General features: G+C 61.7%; 2 protein-coding genes across 2 annotated transcripts; one reads left to right on the plus strand and one right to left on the minus strand.

The window, feature by feature from the left end:
* Positions 1 to 35: 35 nt before the first annotated feature.
* Positions 36 to 3,850, plus strand: ZPBP2 (zona pellucida binding protein 2). The gene is made up of 8 exons (XM_042891420.1): positions 36 to 141; positions 473 to 553; positions 938 to 1,063; positions 1,569 to 1,730; positions 2,117 to 2,335; positions 2,908 to 2,993; positions 3,456 to 3,633; positions 3,750 to 3,850. The coding sequence occupies exons 1-8, from the start codon at positions 36 to 38 to the stop codon at positions 3,848 to 3,850; spliced, it is 1,059 nt and encodes a 352-aa protein (XP_042747354.1).
* Positions 3,851 to 7,294: 3,444 nt separating this feature from the next.
* LRRC3C (leucine rich repeat containing 3C) lies at positions 7,295 to 9,376 on the minus strand. The gene has a single exon (XM_042891419.1). The coding sequence runs from the start codon at positions 9,226 to 9,228 to the stop codon at positions 8,491 to 8,493; it is 738 nt and encodes a 245-aa protein (XP_042747353.1). The 5' UTR covers positions 9,229 to 9,376; the 3' UTR covers positions 7,295 to 8,490.
* Positions 9,377 to 11,086: the final 1,710 nt, after the last annotated feature.

The following is an 11,086-nucleotide window of genomic DNA, read 5'->3' on the forward strand; positions in this document are numbered from 1 at the left end:
GCCTCGTGCAGCAGCGGCTGTTGAAGGGGGTTGGCATGGCAGGGGGTGGTGGGAGGCCGTGCTGCCCCCAACAAGCCCTGCTGGGGGTGGTGGCCATCGTGGCAGTGGTGGCGGAGGCACAACAGGGCGCTCCGGGAGCAGGTAGAGAGGGGGGCTGAAGGGACAGCCCCAACCCAGAGGGGCACAGGGGATGCAGGGGGGCTGAGGGATGGGGGCACCTCGTGGGAAGGACCTTCAGCACTGACAGCCATGAGGTGGGGAAGGGTCCGGCTGCGATCCCCCAGCACGGTGCTGGAGGGGCTGCCTTGAGCCCACAGAAGCCTCAGCACCCACCTGGTGAAGCCATCGTGTCACCACCATCCCACTGAGCCCTGGGGAGGCGGGGAGCAGGCAGCAGGATCCTGCCAGGACAGAGCAAACAGCAGCACGGTTGGATTTCTATCTGTAATATTCCTCATCCTTTTCCCTGCAGCAAGAGCTGCACCTGAGGAAGAGCAACTTTCCGTTGGCTATTTTCAGAAGAATATGGTCTATGGCAACGACCAGCGCGCAGGTAAACCTGCCTGACTGCACAAACACAGTGCGAGGCCTCAGGAGGCTCCTGGGATGGCACTGAGGTACCATGAGCATTCAGTAAAGCACTCCAGAACATCGCCCTGATGGCACACAGCGATGGGAAGGCCTGAGCTGGGCAGTGCGGGCATCCTCTGCTGCTGCAGGGGAAGCAGTGATGTCTAAATGAGGGATGGACCTTCAGTGCCCCAAATGCTGCTCTGTGTTCGGCCCTCGGTCATCTCCCAGCTCCTGGGGATGGTTCCTTTCTGCTGCCTCAATCCTAACACAAGAAACAAAGTCGGCCTCCTGCTCTGTGCGCTCCCAAAGTATTTCGTGGTTTCATTCAATCCCTCATCATTGACTTCATCCTCTCACTTTGCAGAAAACGTTTACGTTAAGGTGTTCACCAACAGCCCAACCCTGGTGTGTATGGATTTGACTCTTTCTCAAGATGAAGTAATAGATCCCAGGTACTCGTGGACCGGCCCAGATGGGAGGAATTTAGAAGGTGAGGAGCTCAGTGCTGCCCACACGGCGTTTCTGCTCTTCTCCCACTGCCTGAGCTGCTGTTTCCATGCTCAGGTGTGGAAATGGCCCCTGGGGGGGGGGGCTGGGAATCGGGGAAGCTGGGGCAGGAAACCCACACACCTCTCCTTGCGAGGGGAAAAGCTGAGCACAAATGGCTGGGTAGAGGCTGCTGCACCCAAAATCACATTTTCCTTCTTCCTACTGATGCCGCTCTGTACAGCGGGGCCGAAGCATCGCACAGCCCTTGGGTTTGTCCCCCAAATTCTGGCCTTGAAATACGTTTCCTTTCTCTCTCTGAAATGCTTGGGATGAAGGGAAACATCGCCCCAAGTCCCAGCTCTCCAATTCAGCCCATTTCAGACTAAAAGAACTCAGAGTGCCGCAGAACAGCACCACACACCTCCTCCTCTTCGACTGCGTTGGATGAGCGCAGCACAGGATGCCAAGCATCCCCACCCATCTCAGCCCTCCTGCTTCCATCCTAGGGCAAGGATACGTGAACCTCACAAGCTCTGGGGAGCTGGTGCTGCTGGGCTTCCAGGAGTCCATGTCTGGAGCCTACAAGTGTGCACTTTCCCACAGAATCATAGAAACCTCAGCACAAAAAGAAGTAGCTGTGACCAACACCTACAGGTTCATGGTGTACGGTAAGGTGGCAAGCTGATGCACTCAGCCCTTGTGGTTCTTTGGGTTTGTGGCAGGCCTGTGGATTTCAAAGCTTGGTGAGTGGAGTGCTAACATCCTATCCCTGTATGTATTCGTACATTAAATAACCGCCACCAAGAATATATGGCAACTTCAAGAGTAAAACGCAAAGCTCCGTCCTCCACGAGAACCAACCCACCTACACAGCATCTGCAAACCAGGACTGTATGCCTGTGGTCCTGAGCAGCTCCAGCACTGCTCAGGGTGTCCCCACCCCACAGAACCACAGCACCCAACCTCACCTCGTCCCCATCCACACCACGACACCACAGATGTGAAGGGAAGGGGGGCACCGGGCTGCGCCCCGCTCACCTCCTGTTTCTGGCAGCATACAGGGAAGCCAACCACGTGTACCAGGTCTCGGTCCGTTTCACTTCGAAGGGATGTGAGCTGGCAGCCAACGCACGGTTTGTGGAGGAGCTGAAGAAGATCCTGGAGGATCTCATCTCCGAGCTGATGAGCCGCGTGGAGCAGCTCTCGCACCGCTGCCATTCCCTCGAGGTTCCCCACCGGGGCTCCCCGAGCGAACTCTTCATCACTTTTCAGGGTAATGGAGGAGCGATGGTTTCAGGCACCGAGCACCGCGCCGTCACCCCCGGGCCCCCACGAGGCCTCTGCCCTCCGCAGCCGCTGCGTTTTCCCTTCCCAGCCCACAGATGGAGCCAGAACGCAGCGGCGGCGCTCGGAGCGCGCAGAGCAAAGCGGAGCTCCAAAGCCCCGAAGCCCCCAGGAGAATTCAGCCCGGTGCCACCCCCGACCCCCCGGCACATCTCATCTCATCTCCCCATCACCGCTCCCGATCCCGGCGGCACAAATCGGTCCCGCTATGGGGCAGCACCGCCGCGCTCCCTTTCAGAAACCAACACCCAGCAAACGGGGAGCCTTTCCCAAAGCTCTGCTGGGCAGTGACGAAGAGGAGGAGAAATCCCCGTCCTTCACACGCGAGAGGGAAAACGAGGGGGGCGAGAGGGCGAGGGGATCACAGCAAACACCGAAGAAGGCGGCGCGGATTCCATTTGTCGGTGTTTGTCCTGGAACAAACCCGAAGATGCAGGCAGGGCATCGGCTGCAGGGGATCCCCAAAGGAACCCCCGTGGCCACGCTTCTCTCCCCACGCAGTGAATCCCTTTGCTCCGGGATGGGAAGATCTCTGCAGCCGCCTCCCTCAGGACTGCGAGGGCACCGCGAACCACAGAGCTCAGCAGGTTCTGTGCCATCCCCCCCTGCACCCCAAACCCCCACCCTCTGCCCTGCAGTGGGGTCACTCAGCAGCCCCAGCACTGATGGCATTAATCCAATGGCAGCTGATGGAGGCTTGGATAATTAAATTCCAGATGGGAATTTGCCTTTAAATGGTCAGACTGATGCATTAAATACAAATAATTAAGAAAAATGTTATGTCAACCAGCTAAACACAAGGAATTGAATACAAACATTTATACCAGCACACTTCAGTTCTCTACACCAAACCCCAGACCTACGATTCTGTAAATGGGACAGGATGTGGAGCAGCTGATTTCGGAGCCGGGTTAACACTGACAGCAGCACACATCACCCAGCACACCCCCACCAGCCCTGATTTCCCCCTCCATGAAGTCTTCACTCACGTTTTTAACCCCAAACCAGCGGGCACTTCTCTTAATTTCTCCAATGTTTCCGTATTTCAGGCAAGAGAGCGAATAGGAGAGTTTTTCAGGAAGCAGACTTACGCTCTGAAGCACCAATTTCAGACCATTCCTGCCATCCATTACGTGGAGGGCAGCTTCTCCGTGACCCCCATCGACAGCTGCCGCCCAGGATTTGGGAGGAACACCGTCACCCACCGGAGCTGTGCCGGCTGCTGCGGTAACGGGGCACCCATGGGGTCACATTGCTGCCATCAGAGGGCGCTCAGCCCATGGGTGGCATCAGAATTCGGGTGGGTTCCCATTCAGCTTCGATGGGCTCTGCTCTCTTTGCAGTGGTGTGCAGCCCTGGGACGTACAGCCCGGACAGCGCTGGCAGCTGCAGGCTGTGTGTGAGGCAGCGCGCTGCGCGGTACGGAGCCAAGTCCTGCCCATGAATGTGGCACAGAACGCAGAAACAGGAGGTGTGAAAGCATCGTCGGCCTCCTGACGGCCTCTTGGTGCTGAGCTCCTGGTCCTGGAACTCTACACGTGGTTTTTGAGCAGCGGCCGAGCTCCTCCTGCGTTTCCTGCATTAAATGGGGTGTTTGTTCGGGGTAAAGCAATCGCTGTGTGTCACAGAGCTGCTGCTGCTCCCTGGGCTGATCCCAAACACCACGCTGCGTCTGGGGGCACGGAGGGGTCCTGGCAGAAGAGCAGGACGGGGTTGTGTGTGCTGGAATGCCATGAGAAGTTCCTCAGGTGTGAAGCACCAAATCCTCGCCGTTTAGGAACACAAACGCGTTTCTCTTGGTTTTCCCCTTTTCTTTACATCCTGAAGGTTTTGTTCTGCCCAGGGCTGGGTGGTTCCTTGGGAAACCACTGCTGATGCTGCGGGGCCTTCAGCACTGTGCATCCGCCGACCATGGGGAGGGGCTCTGAGATGGGCCTTAATGAATTCGGCCCTAACGAGCTCTGCAGTGCAGGTGGGAGATGAACAACATGATGCCCTTATGGCTCAGCCTTTCTGCCAGGAAGGAGCGGCGCAGCAGAGGGAAGGAGGGAGAGTGGACATCCAGGGAGGGACGGATGGAGGTTCCTGAGCCTTCTCCACTAGGTGCTGCTGCATCCTCTCCTCCTCCATCCAAGTATGGGAGGCACAGCCCCACTCACTGCACGGCAGCTGTGAGCTCCTGGGATTGGCAGCGGGTCGAGATAAGAGCTCCCAAAGCACTGAGATAACCGGGGAGCTCAGCTCAGCAGAGATTTGCTCCTGCCCGCTTTGGACGGGGAGCTGCTGTATCTGCAATCGATTGTTTTGCTCATTAAGCTGCATTAGGACAGATTCGACTCCAGTGCTTTCAGTCCATCCCCAGCAGTGCTGCCTTCCCACCCATCCCACGCAGCGCGGAGCTCCAGCAGCCGTTCATCAGAGCTGCCGCCCTCCCGTCTGCCCCTCAACCTCCCCAGGGGGCACAGAGTTGTTCCCAGCCCCTTCTGCTCCCCGCTGTGGCACAGCTGAGTTCCCACCACGCGCAGGGCAGCAGCCCCAGCTCAGAGCACGGAGCTCTGTGCCGTCAGCCTGGCTCTGCGCTGCTCCAACCCACACAGATGAGCGGCTCCCTCTGGGTGACGGCCGCGTCCCGCAGCACCCAGAAATCCCTCTGTGGGTATTCATCCAAAAACCGACCAGATTCCGCCCGGTTCAGCTTATCTGTGCTGACAGCCGGGCAGCAGAAGGCTGTGTGGGCACAGACCGTGCTCAGAGCTTTTCGGAATCATCGCTTATGAAGTGCTGATGGATAAGATGTGCATCTGAACCGCCCGTGGGGTGGCTGCTCCCACAGCCAACTGGACCCCAGTGCTGCCTGGGGGGACGCAGCAGAAGGGCTCTGCTCCCTGCACTCCTCTTTGCCAGCAGAGGAATGTCGCAGCCATCAGCTGTTAGGTGAAGAAGCAGCAGGCAGGCACTGAGCACCATTCAGTGCTCACCACCCTCTCCTCCAACCCATTTTAAAGCAGTGGGGTTGGAACAAAATCTCGCAGCAGTTTAGCCTTAACACCGTGGAAAAGTGAATCAAAGCTTTTGGCTTCGGAGGAGTCTGTGCCATCAGACCAGTGCAGGACACAGTGCACATCTACAGGACGGAACCTTTTCTCTTCCACAACCTCAACAGCTCCCAAAGGGGGTCCCAGCCCCCCCAGGCTCTCCTGAAACCCGGCCTGGGGTGAGGATGGGGGAGCCCTGATGGCAAACAGATGGACGTGAGCTGCAGGAAGATGACGGAGGCTTCATCCCTGCCACCAGCTGGGGCAGCCTGCCCAAAACCTCCCCGTGTCCCCGCAGAAAGGCTCCAGAATCCTCCTAAAACCCTCCCCAAAAATCCCCTCCAGAACTTCCCCTAAAATCTCCCCCCAAAATCTCCCCATAATCCTCTCCAAATCCGCTCCAAATCTTCCCCAAATTCTACCCAAATCTCCCCAAAACCTCCCAGGAATCTCCCCAATTCACCCCCAGCGTTCCCCCCAAATCTCTGCCCAAATCCTCCCCCAAATCACCCCCAGACCTCCCCAGACCTCCCCCCTGGCCCCACAGTGCTCTCAGCCCCCTGCCTGCCTGCGTTTTCCTCTCAGCCCCGTCCCCATAAGGGCAGCATGGCAGGATTAACGCCTCCTCTGCAGGCAGCGAATGGCCGTGAGTCGCTGCTGGCAGCGGTGCCACCGTAAATGGATTTTTTTGTGTTGAAAATAAATAAATATGATCCTCTGGAGCTGGTGGGCTGCTGGCAAAGCATGGGTCGGCCTTCATCGCTGCGTAACCGCCGCCATCCGTTCTAATTATTGATAAATATTTTGTATAATTGTGGAAATTAAACAATTAGACATCCTTCCTTCCCTCTGCTAAATCGAATCGCTGCGAGGCTCAGGACGTGGTCTGGGGCTGGCAGTGGTGCACAGACCCAAAGGGATTTGCTTCACCATCCCACACAGCACCCCTGCAAACACGGCACCCTCAACCCTGGGACAGGAGCTGGGGTTATTAGCAGCACCGCTAACGAAGGGCTGCACTGCAGCCACAGCCTCAGAAGCCCATCATGGAGATGTGGGGGTTCCAGCCGTGCTGCTCCCTCTGCCATCACCGATCCCGGCTGGTAAAACTGCAGCACGGCCAGAAACAAATCACCCAGAACTCAGCGTTGCAGGGTGCTGGGAGGACCCGTCCCCATCCCCGCTACCCCCACCCCAATAGCAGCCAGGGCAGGAAGGAGGTGGGAGCATTGGGACGGGGGCTGGGGGACGCTGCAGGGGGCAGCATCGCTAGGGCAGGTGCTAGAGACCCCCCCCAGCGGGCAGCCCGGTGCTACGCAGCCCCCTGGGGGGCACCAGCGGGAGCAGGAGGGGGGGGGGGGGGGGCTGCAATCTGTTCATGGGGCGGCTGCCATCTGGTCAGGGCTGGGGGCAGCCGGGTGAGGGGGTGGCTGAGGTCCTGCAAGCGGGATCTGTCGCTCTGCGTTAGGTCTGGGATTGCTCACCTCCCGGTGCCCCTCCTCGGCACAGTGCAGGGGACCTCGCAGGGATTATGGGGACAGCTCGTCCCTGAGCCCTGCGCCACACCGTGGCCCTGCTCTGGTGCAGCGGGGACGGGTGGGCAGGGAGCTGTGCAGCAGCCACGAGAACGGGGCACGGCGCGGTGACCTGAGCCGGCAGGGCTCATTAATTCCATGCCAAGGTTGGGTTACCTGCAAGCTTGGGTGTCCTGTTTCTGAGAGCCTCACGCAGCAGCAGAGCCCTGCAGGCGTGAGAGAGATGCGGGCACCTTCATCTCCTCCTCGTGGCCCGGGGGGGGTCACTGGGGGTCCCCGACACGAGCAGCACTGGTGTGAGGTGCGACCACCACCGTCTCCAAAGTAAAAGCCAATTTATTGTCGTATAAAGTAAGAACATAAAAGGTCCCTTAAAGAAAACACTCCTCGGGAGATGGTGCCCCGGGGGCTCGGTTCGGTTCCCCCCACCCCTGTGCTCCACCACGGGGAGGGGGCAGAGGGCCGGGCCGAGGATGTTTGTGCGCTGGGGCTGTGCTGGGGGTGTAGGCACTTGTGGAGGGCACGGGCTCCCCACAGCCCCATCCTTAGGCACCGGGCACCGGAGGGATGGAAGGGGCCCGAGCCCCGCCGGCCCCAGATGTGCAGGGCGGGCGCTGCCGGAGGTGTTGGAGCAGCTTTGGTTGGTGCTCTCGGTGAGTTAAGGCAGTTGAGCTTCAGTTGGTTTTAAAAAGGACAAAATCAGAGACAGGAGCCCGAGGGGCAGGCGTGGGCTGCCTTCACCCCGAGGTTCCGTGTGGACCCTGCGTGCCCCATCCCTGACGCCGACCCCAGGAGCCCAATAGAGAGTGTCAGAAAGGGACATGTGGGGCCGAGGGGACGTCCGGGCTCCTGGCAGCGGTGCAGGGAGTGGGAGGAGGCGGAGGAGCGGCGGCCTCGGCCCCATCCCAGCGCTGTCACAGTGAGCGGTCGCAGCCGTGAGTCCTTGAGAGAGAGCGGAGCTGCAGTGGGGTGCAGTGCCCCAAAGCACCGACCCCGTGTGTCCTCGGACCCCCATCAGCACCCACCGCCCTCAGCACGGAGCACAGCCTGGGGGCTCTGATCCATTTTCACCGTAACACTCAGAGGGGGAGGTCCCCACTTCACCCCGCCGCCCATCTCAAGGTGAGGGCAGCGACGGGGCGGCAGCTCCAGCTCAGGAAACGGGAGCTGGGGCCGTTCCCCACCGCAGCATCCCTCCACCCCCGTCCCTTCGTCCCATAGGGCTGCACCCCCCTGCCCTGCAGCTCCAGGAACATCCCCAGGGCAGCAGAGGGTAAACCGGAGGGGTTTAAAACACCAACGCCGTTAACGCCCCGGGGAAGGCTGCAAAGAAAATCGAACAGTTTCGAACCGAGTCCCGACATCCGGAGCGGCGCCGCGTGGTGGGGGCTCAGTTCTCCCCTCTCGCTCTGCGCCCATTGCCAGCAACCAATAACTGAGAACCGACCGTCGCTCCCCACCACGGCCGTGTCCCCAGGAAAGCCACGACGACGTCCCGCCGCCCCCGGCCCCGCTCACACCACAGTGCTGATGGTGGACGATTCCTCCGAGTGCCGCTGCTTGCTGGGCAGCGATTTGAGGTACTCCAAGTGCCGCCGCGCGTCCTCCTGGTTCTGGCGCACGTAGTACACCAGGTAGGAGATCACCATGGCGAACCAGCCGAACATGGTGACCAGCATGGCAATGTCCGTCGTCTTTTTGTACACGTTGCAGAAGTCCGTGTCGGCGATCACCTGCAGGAAGGCTTTGCCCACGTGCTCCTCCTGCAGCGCCGAATCGCAGACGATGCCGGCGGAGGAGCCGGCCGTCAGATCCACGGCGCGGATCAGCTCCTGCAGCCGGCAGTCGCACAGCCAGGGGTTGTTGGAGAGGTTCACCTTGGCCTTCATGTTGCTGAGGACGTCCTTGCTGAGCGACACCAGCCTGTTGGAGGACAGGTCCAGGGAGCGCAGGCGGTCGGCCAGCCCGCGGAACGCCCCGCTCTCGACGGCGGCGATGGCGTTGTGGGACAGATCCAGCTCCAGCAGCAGCGGCAGATCCCGGAAGGCGTCGCGGGGCAGGAAGGGGATGCGATTGGAGTCCAGGTAGAGCTTGTTGGTGTCGTTGGGGATGTCCTTGGGGACCTCGGTCAGCCGCGCGTTGCTGCAGCGGAAGGTCTTCAGCCCCTCCTCCTCCGAGGGGTAGCAGCCCCTGGGGAAGGCGGCGGCGCGCAGGCAGGATGCCAGCAGGACGCCCTGCACGAGCAGCCACATGGCTGTGGGGCGCAGGACGGAGGGCTTCTGACGCCGACACGGTGCAGCAGCGGCTCCGTCACGCAGCCACCGGCCCCTCGGCTCTCACCCGCGGCGCTTTGGGCTGAAGGAGGCACATCTGGGACGGGGACACCAGAGGGACAGCGTCAAGCTGAGGCGCCCGGGGGCACCGCGCCCGCTCGCTGCTCCAAACCGCGGGATGGGGACGGGGGCAAGCAGCGCGGCTCGCCGGTCTCCCCACCACCAGCGGCAGCGCACGGGGCTCCTGCGCAGCGGGATTAGTTCCCGAGGGGCTGAGCCACCGCACGTCTCCTGTGCAGCAGCTGGGCTGTAACAAACGGCCACGGCTCGGGCTGAGCCGGAGGCGGGGGTGAGATCTCCGCCAAGGTCACCGGCAGTGCGAGCCGCCTGAAGCCAGCGCATCCTGCAGAGCTCCGGGCGAGCTGCAGGCAGGGCCCAGGGGAGCGCCGGCAGCCAGCAGGTTCCCCAGCAGCGCGGGGCCGACGGAGGCTGGATGCCGGCTCAGGGGCTGCGCTTCCCAGCGCTGCCAGGGCGGATGTGGGCACGTGCCACGTTTTCTATGGGGCGTTTGATTCGAGGGCGCCGGCGCAGGCGGGTGGCTCTGCTGTCCCCCTGCACGGTGCCACACCGGCCCCAGGGCCGGCTGCCCACACCACCCCGTAACCATGGTCCCCATCCAGCCCTTTATTCCGGAGGGGAAAAACGTCAGCAGGAAAGAAACAAAAAACAGAAAAAGGAAATTCACAGGAGCCGAGCGCTTAGCAAGTTCCCAGGGTGGTGGCAGCAGATAAGGCCACGTCTGAGAGCATGAGCTGCTCAGCTTTCCCCTCCACAGGTCCCATCACGCTGAGGGGGCAGCAGCACGATGGAGGCAGGATGCAAGAACCTTGTGAGCATCCCACAATCGGGGACAGTGGCGTGAAAGGGCAGCCTGGCAGCAGAGCTCCTCTGTGACAGCCCTGCACAGCGCCACCAGCACAGGCAGCCTCGGGGTGCAGATGTCCCATGTCCTTCTCCCCACCTGTGGAAGCGGCTCTTTAGGGCTGGGGTCCTGAGCCCCCGGCAGAGCCATCCCGGGGTGCTGTTGGGGTTACGGGGGGAGGCTGCCAGGCCTGGCATGAGGCACGGACACAGCTCTCTCTGCTCGCTGCTCGGTGCAGTAACTCGGTGCAGCTGCACCAAGACTCCCCAAGGTCGCGCCTGCACGGAGCCGACCCCGAGAAGCCCACTGCAGGCGGATCCTCGCAGGGAGCAGAGCTCGGAGTAGCCGGAGGGCAACGGCAGCGCCAGCCCCACACCGGCACCGCCGCACGGATGGGGAACCGTCCCCCCAGGTCTGCCAGAAGTAACTCGGGTGTTGAGCCCGGGGCTGGGAACGGCTGAAACCGATCCAAACGAGCCGGGATCGGTAATCAGGAAAGGGGGAGCCCCGTCCGCAGGAGCCGGGCGCTGGGGAACCCCCGTGGGCGGGATGCGGCTCTCGAAGATCCCACGGGGGGGGGTCAAGGGGCTCCGGCTGCGGCACTCCGGACCGCGCACGGCACGAGGGCAGCTCCTGCCCAACCGCGGGGATCCCGGGGACGGCAGCGGAGGGGTCGGGGCTCTGCGAGCACCCGGAGCCGCCGTGCGCCCAGAGCAGCTGGGGATGCCCGGGGCTGCGCTCAGCACCGGGGGCGTTGCGGGCGAGGGAAGCCCCGGTAATTCCCCCGGGGAAGCTCGGCGCGGCGCTGCTGGGGACCCCCCCCCCTCCGCGACCCCGCCCGCCGCCTCCCGCCCTGCCCCTCCCGAAGCCAGAGAGTACCGGGGAGCACCTGGGTGCGGGGTCCCGGTGCGGACT

This window comes from Lagopus leucura, unplaced genomic scaffold, assembly GCF_019238085.1.
Source record: "Lagopus leucura isolate 7727_CA_CO unplaced genomic scaffold, USGS_WTPT01 259-7_obj-0_obj, whole genome shotgun sequence".
Taxonomy (NCBI): domain Eukaryota; kingdom Metazoa; phylum Chordata; class Aves; order Galliformes; family Phasianidae; genus Lagopus; species Lagopus leucura.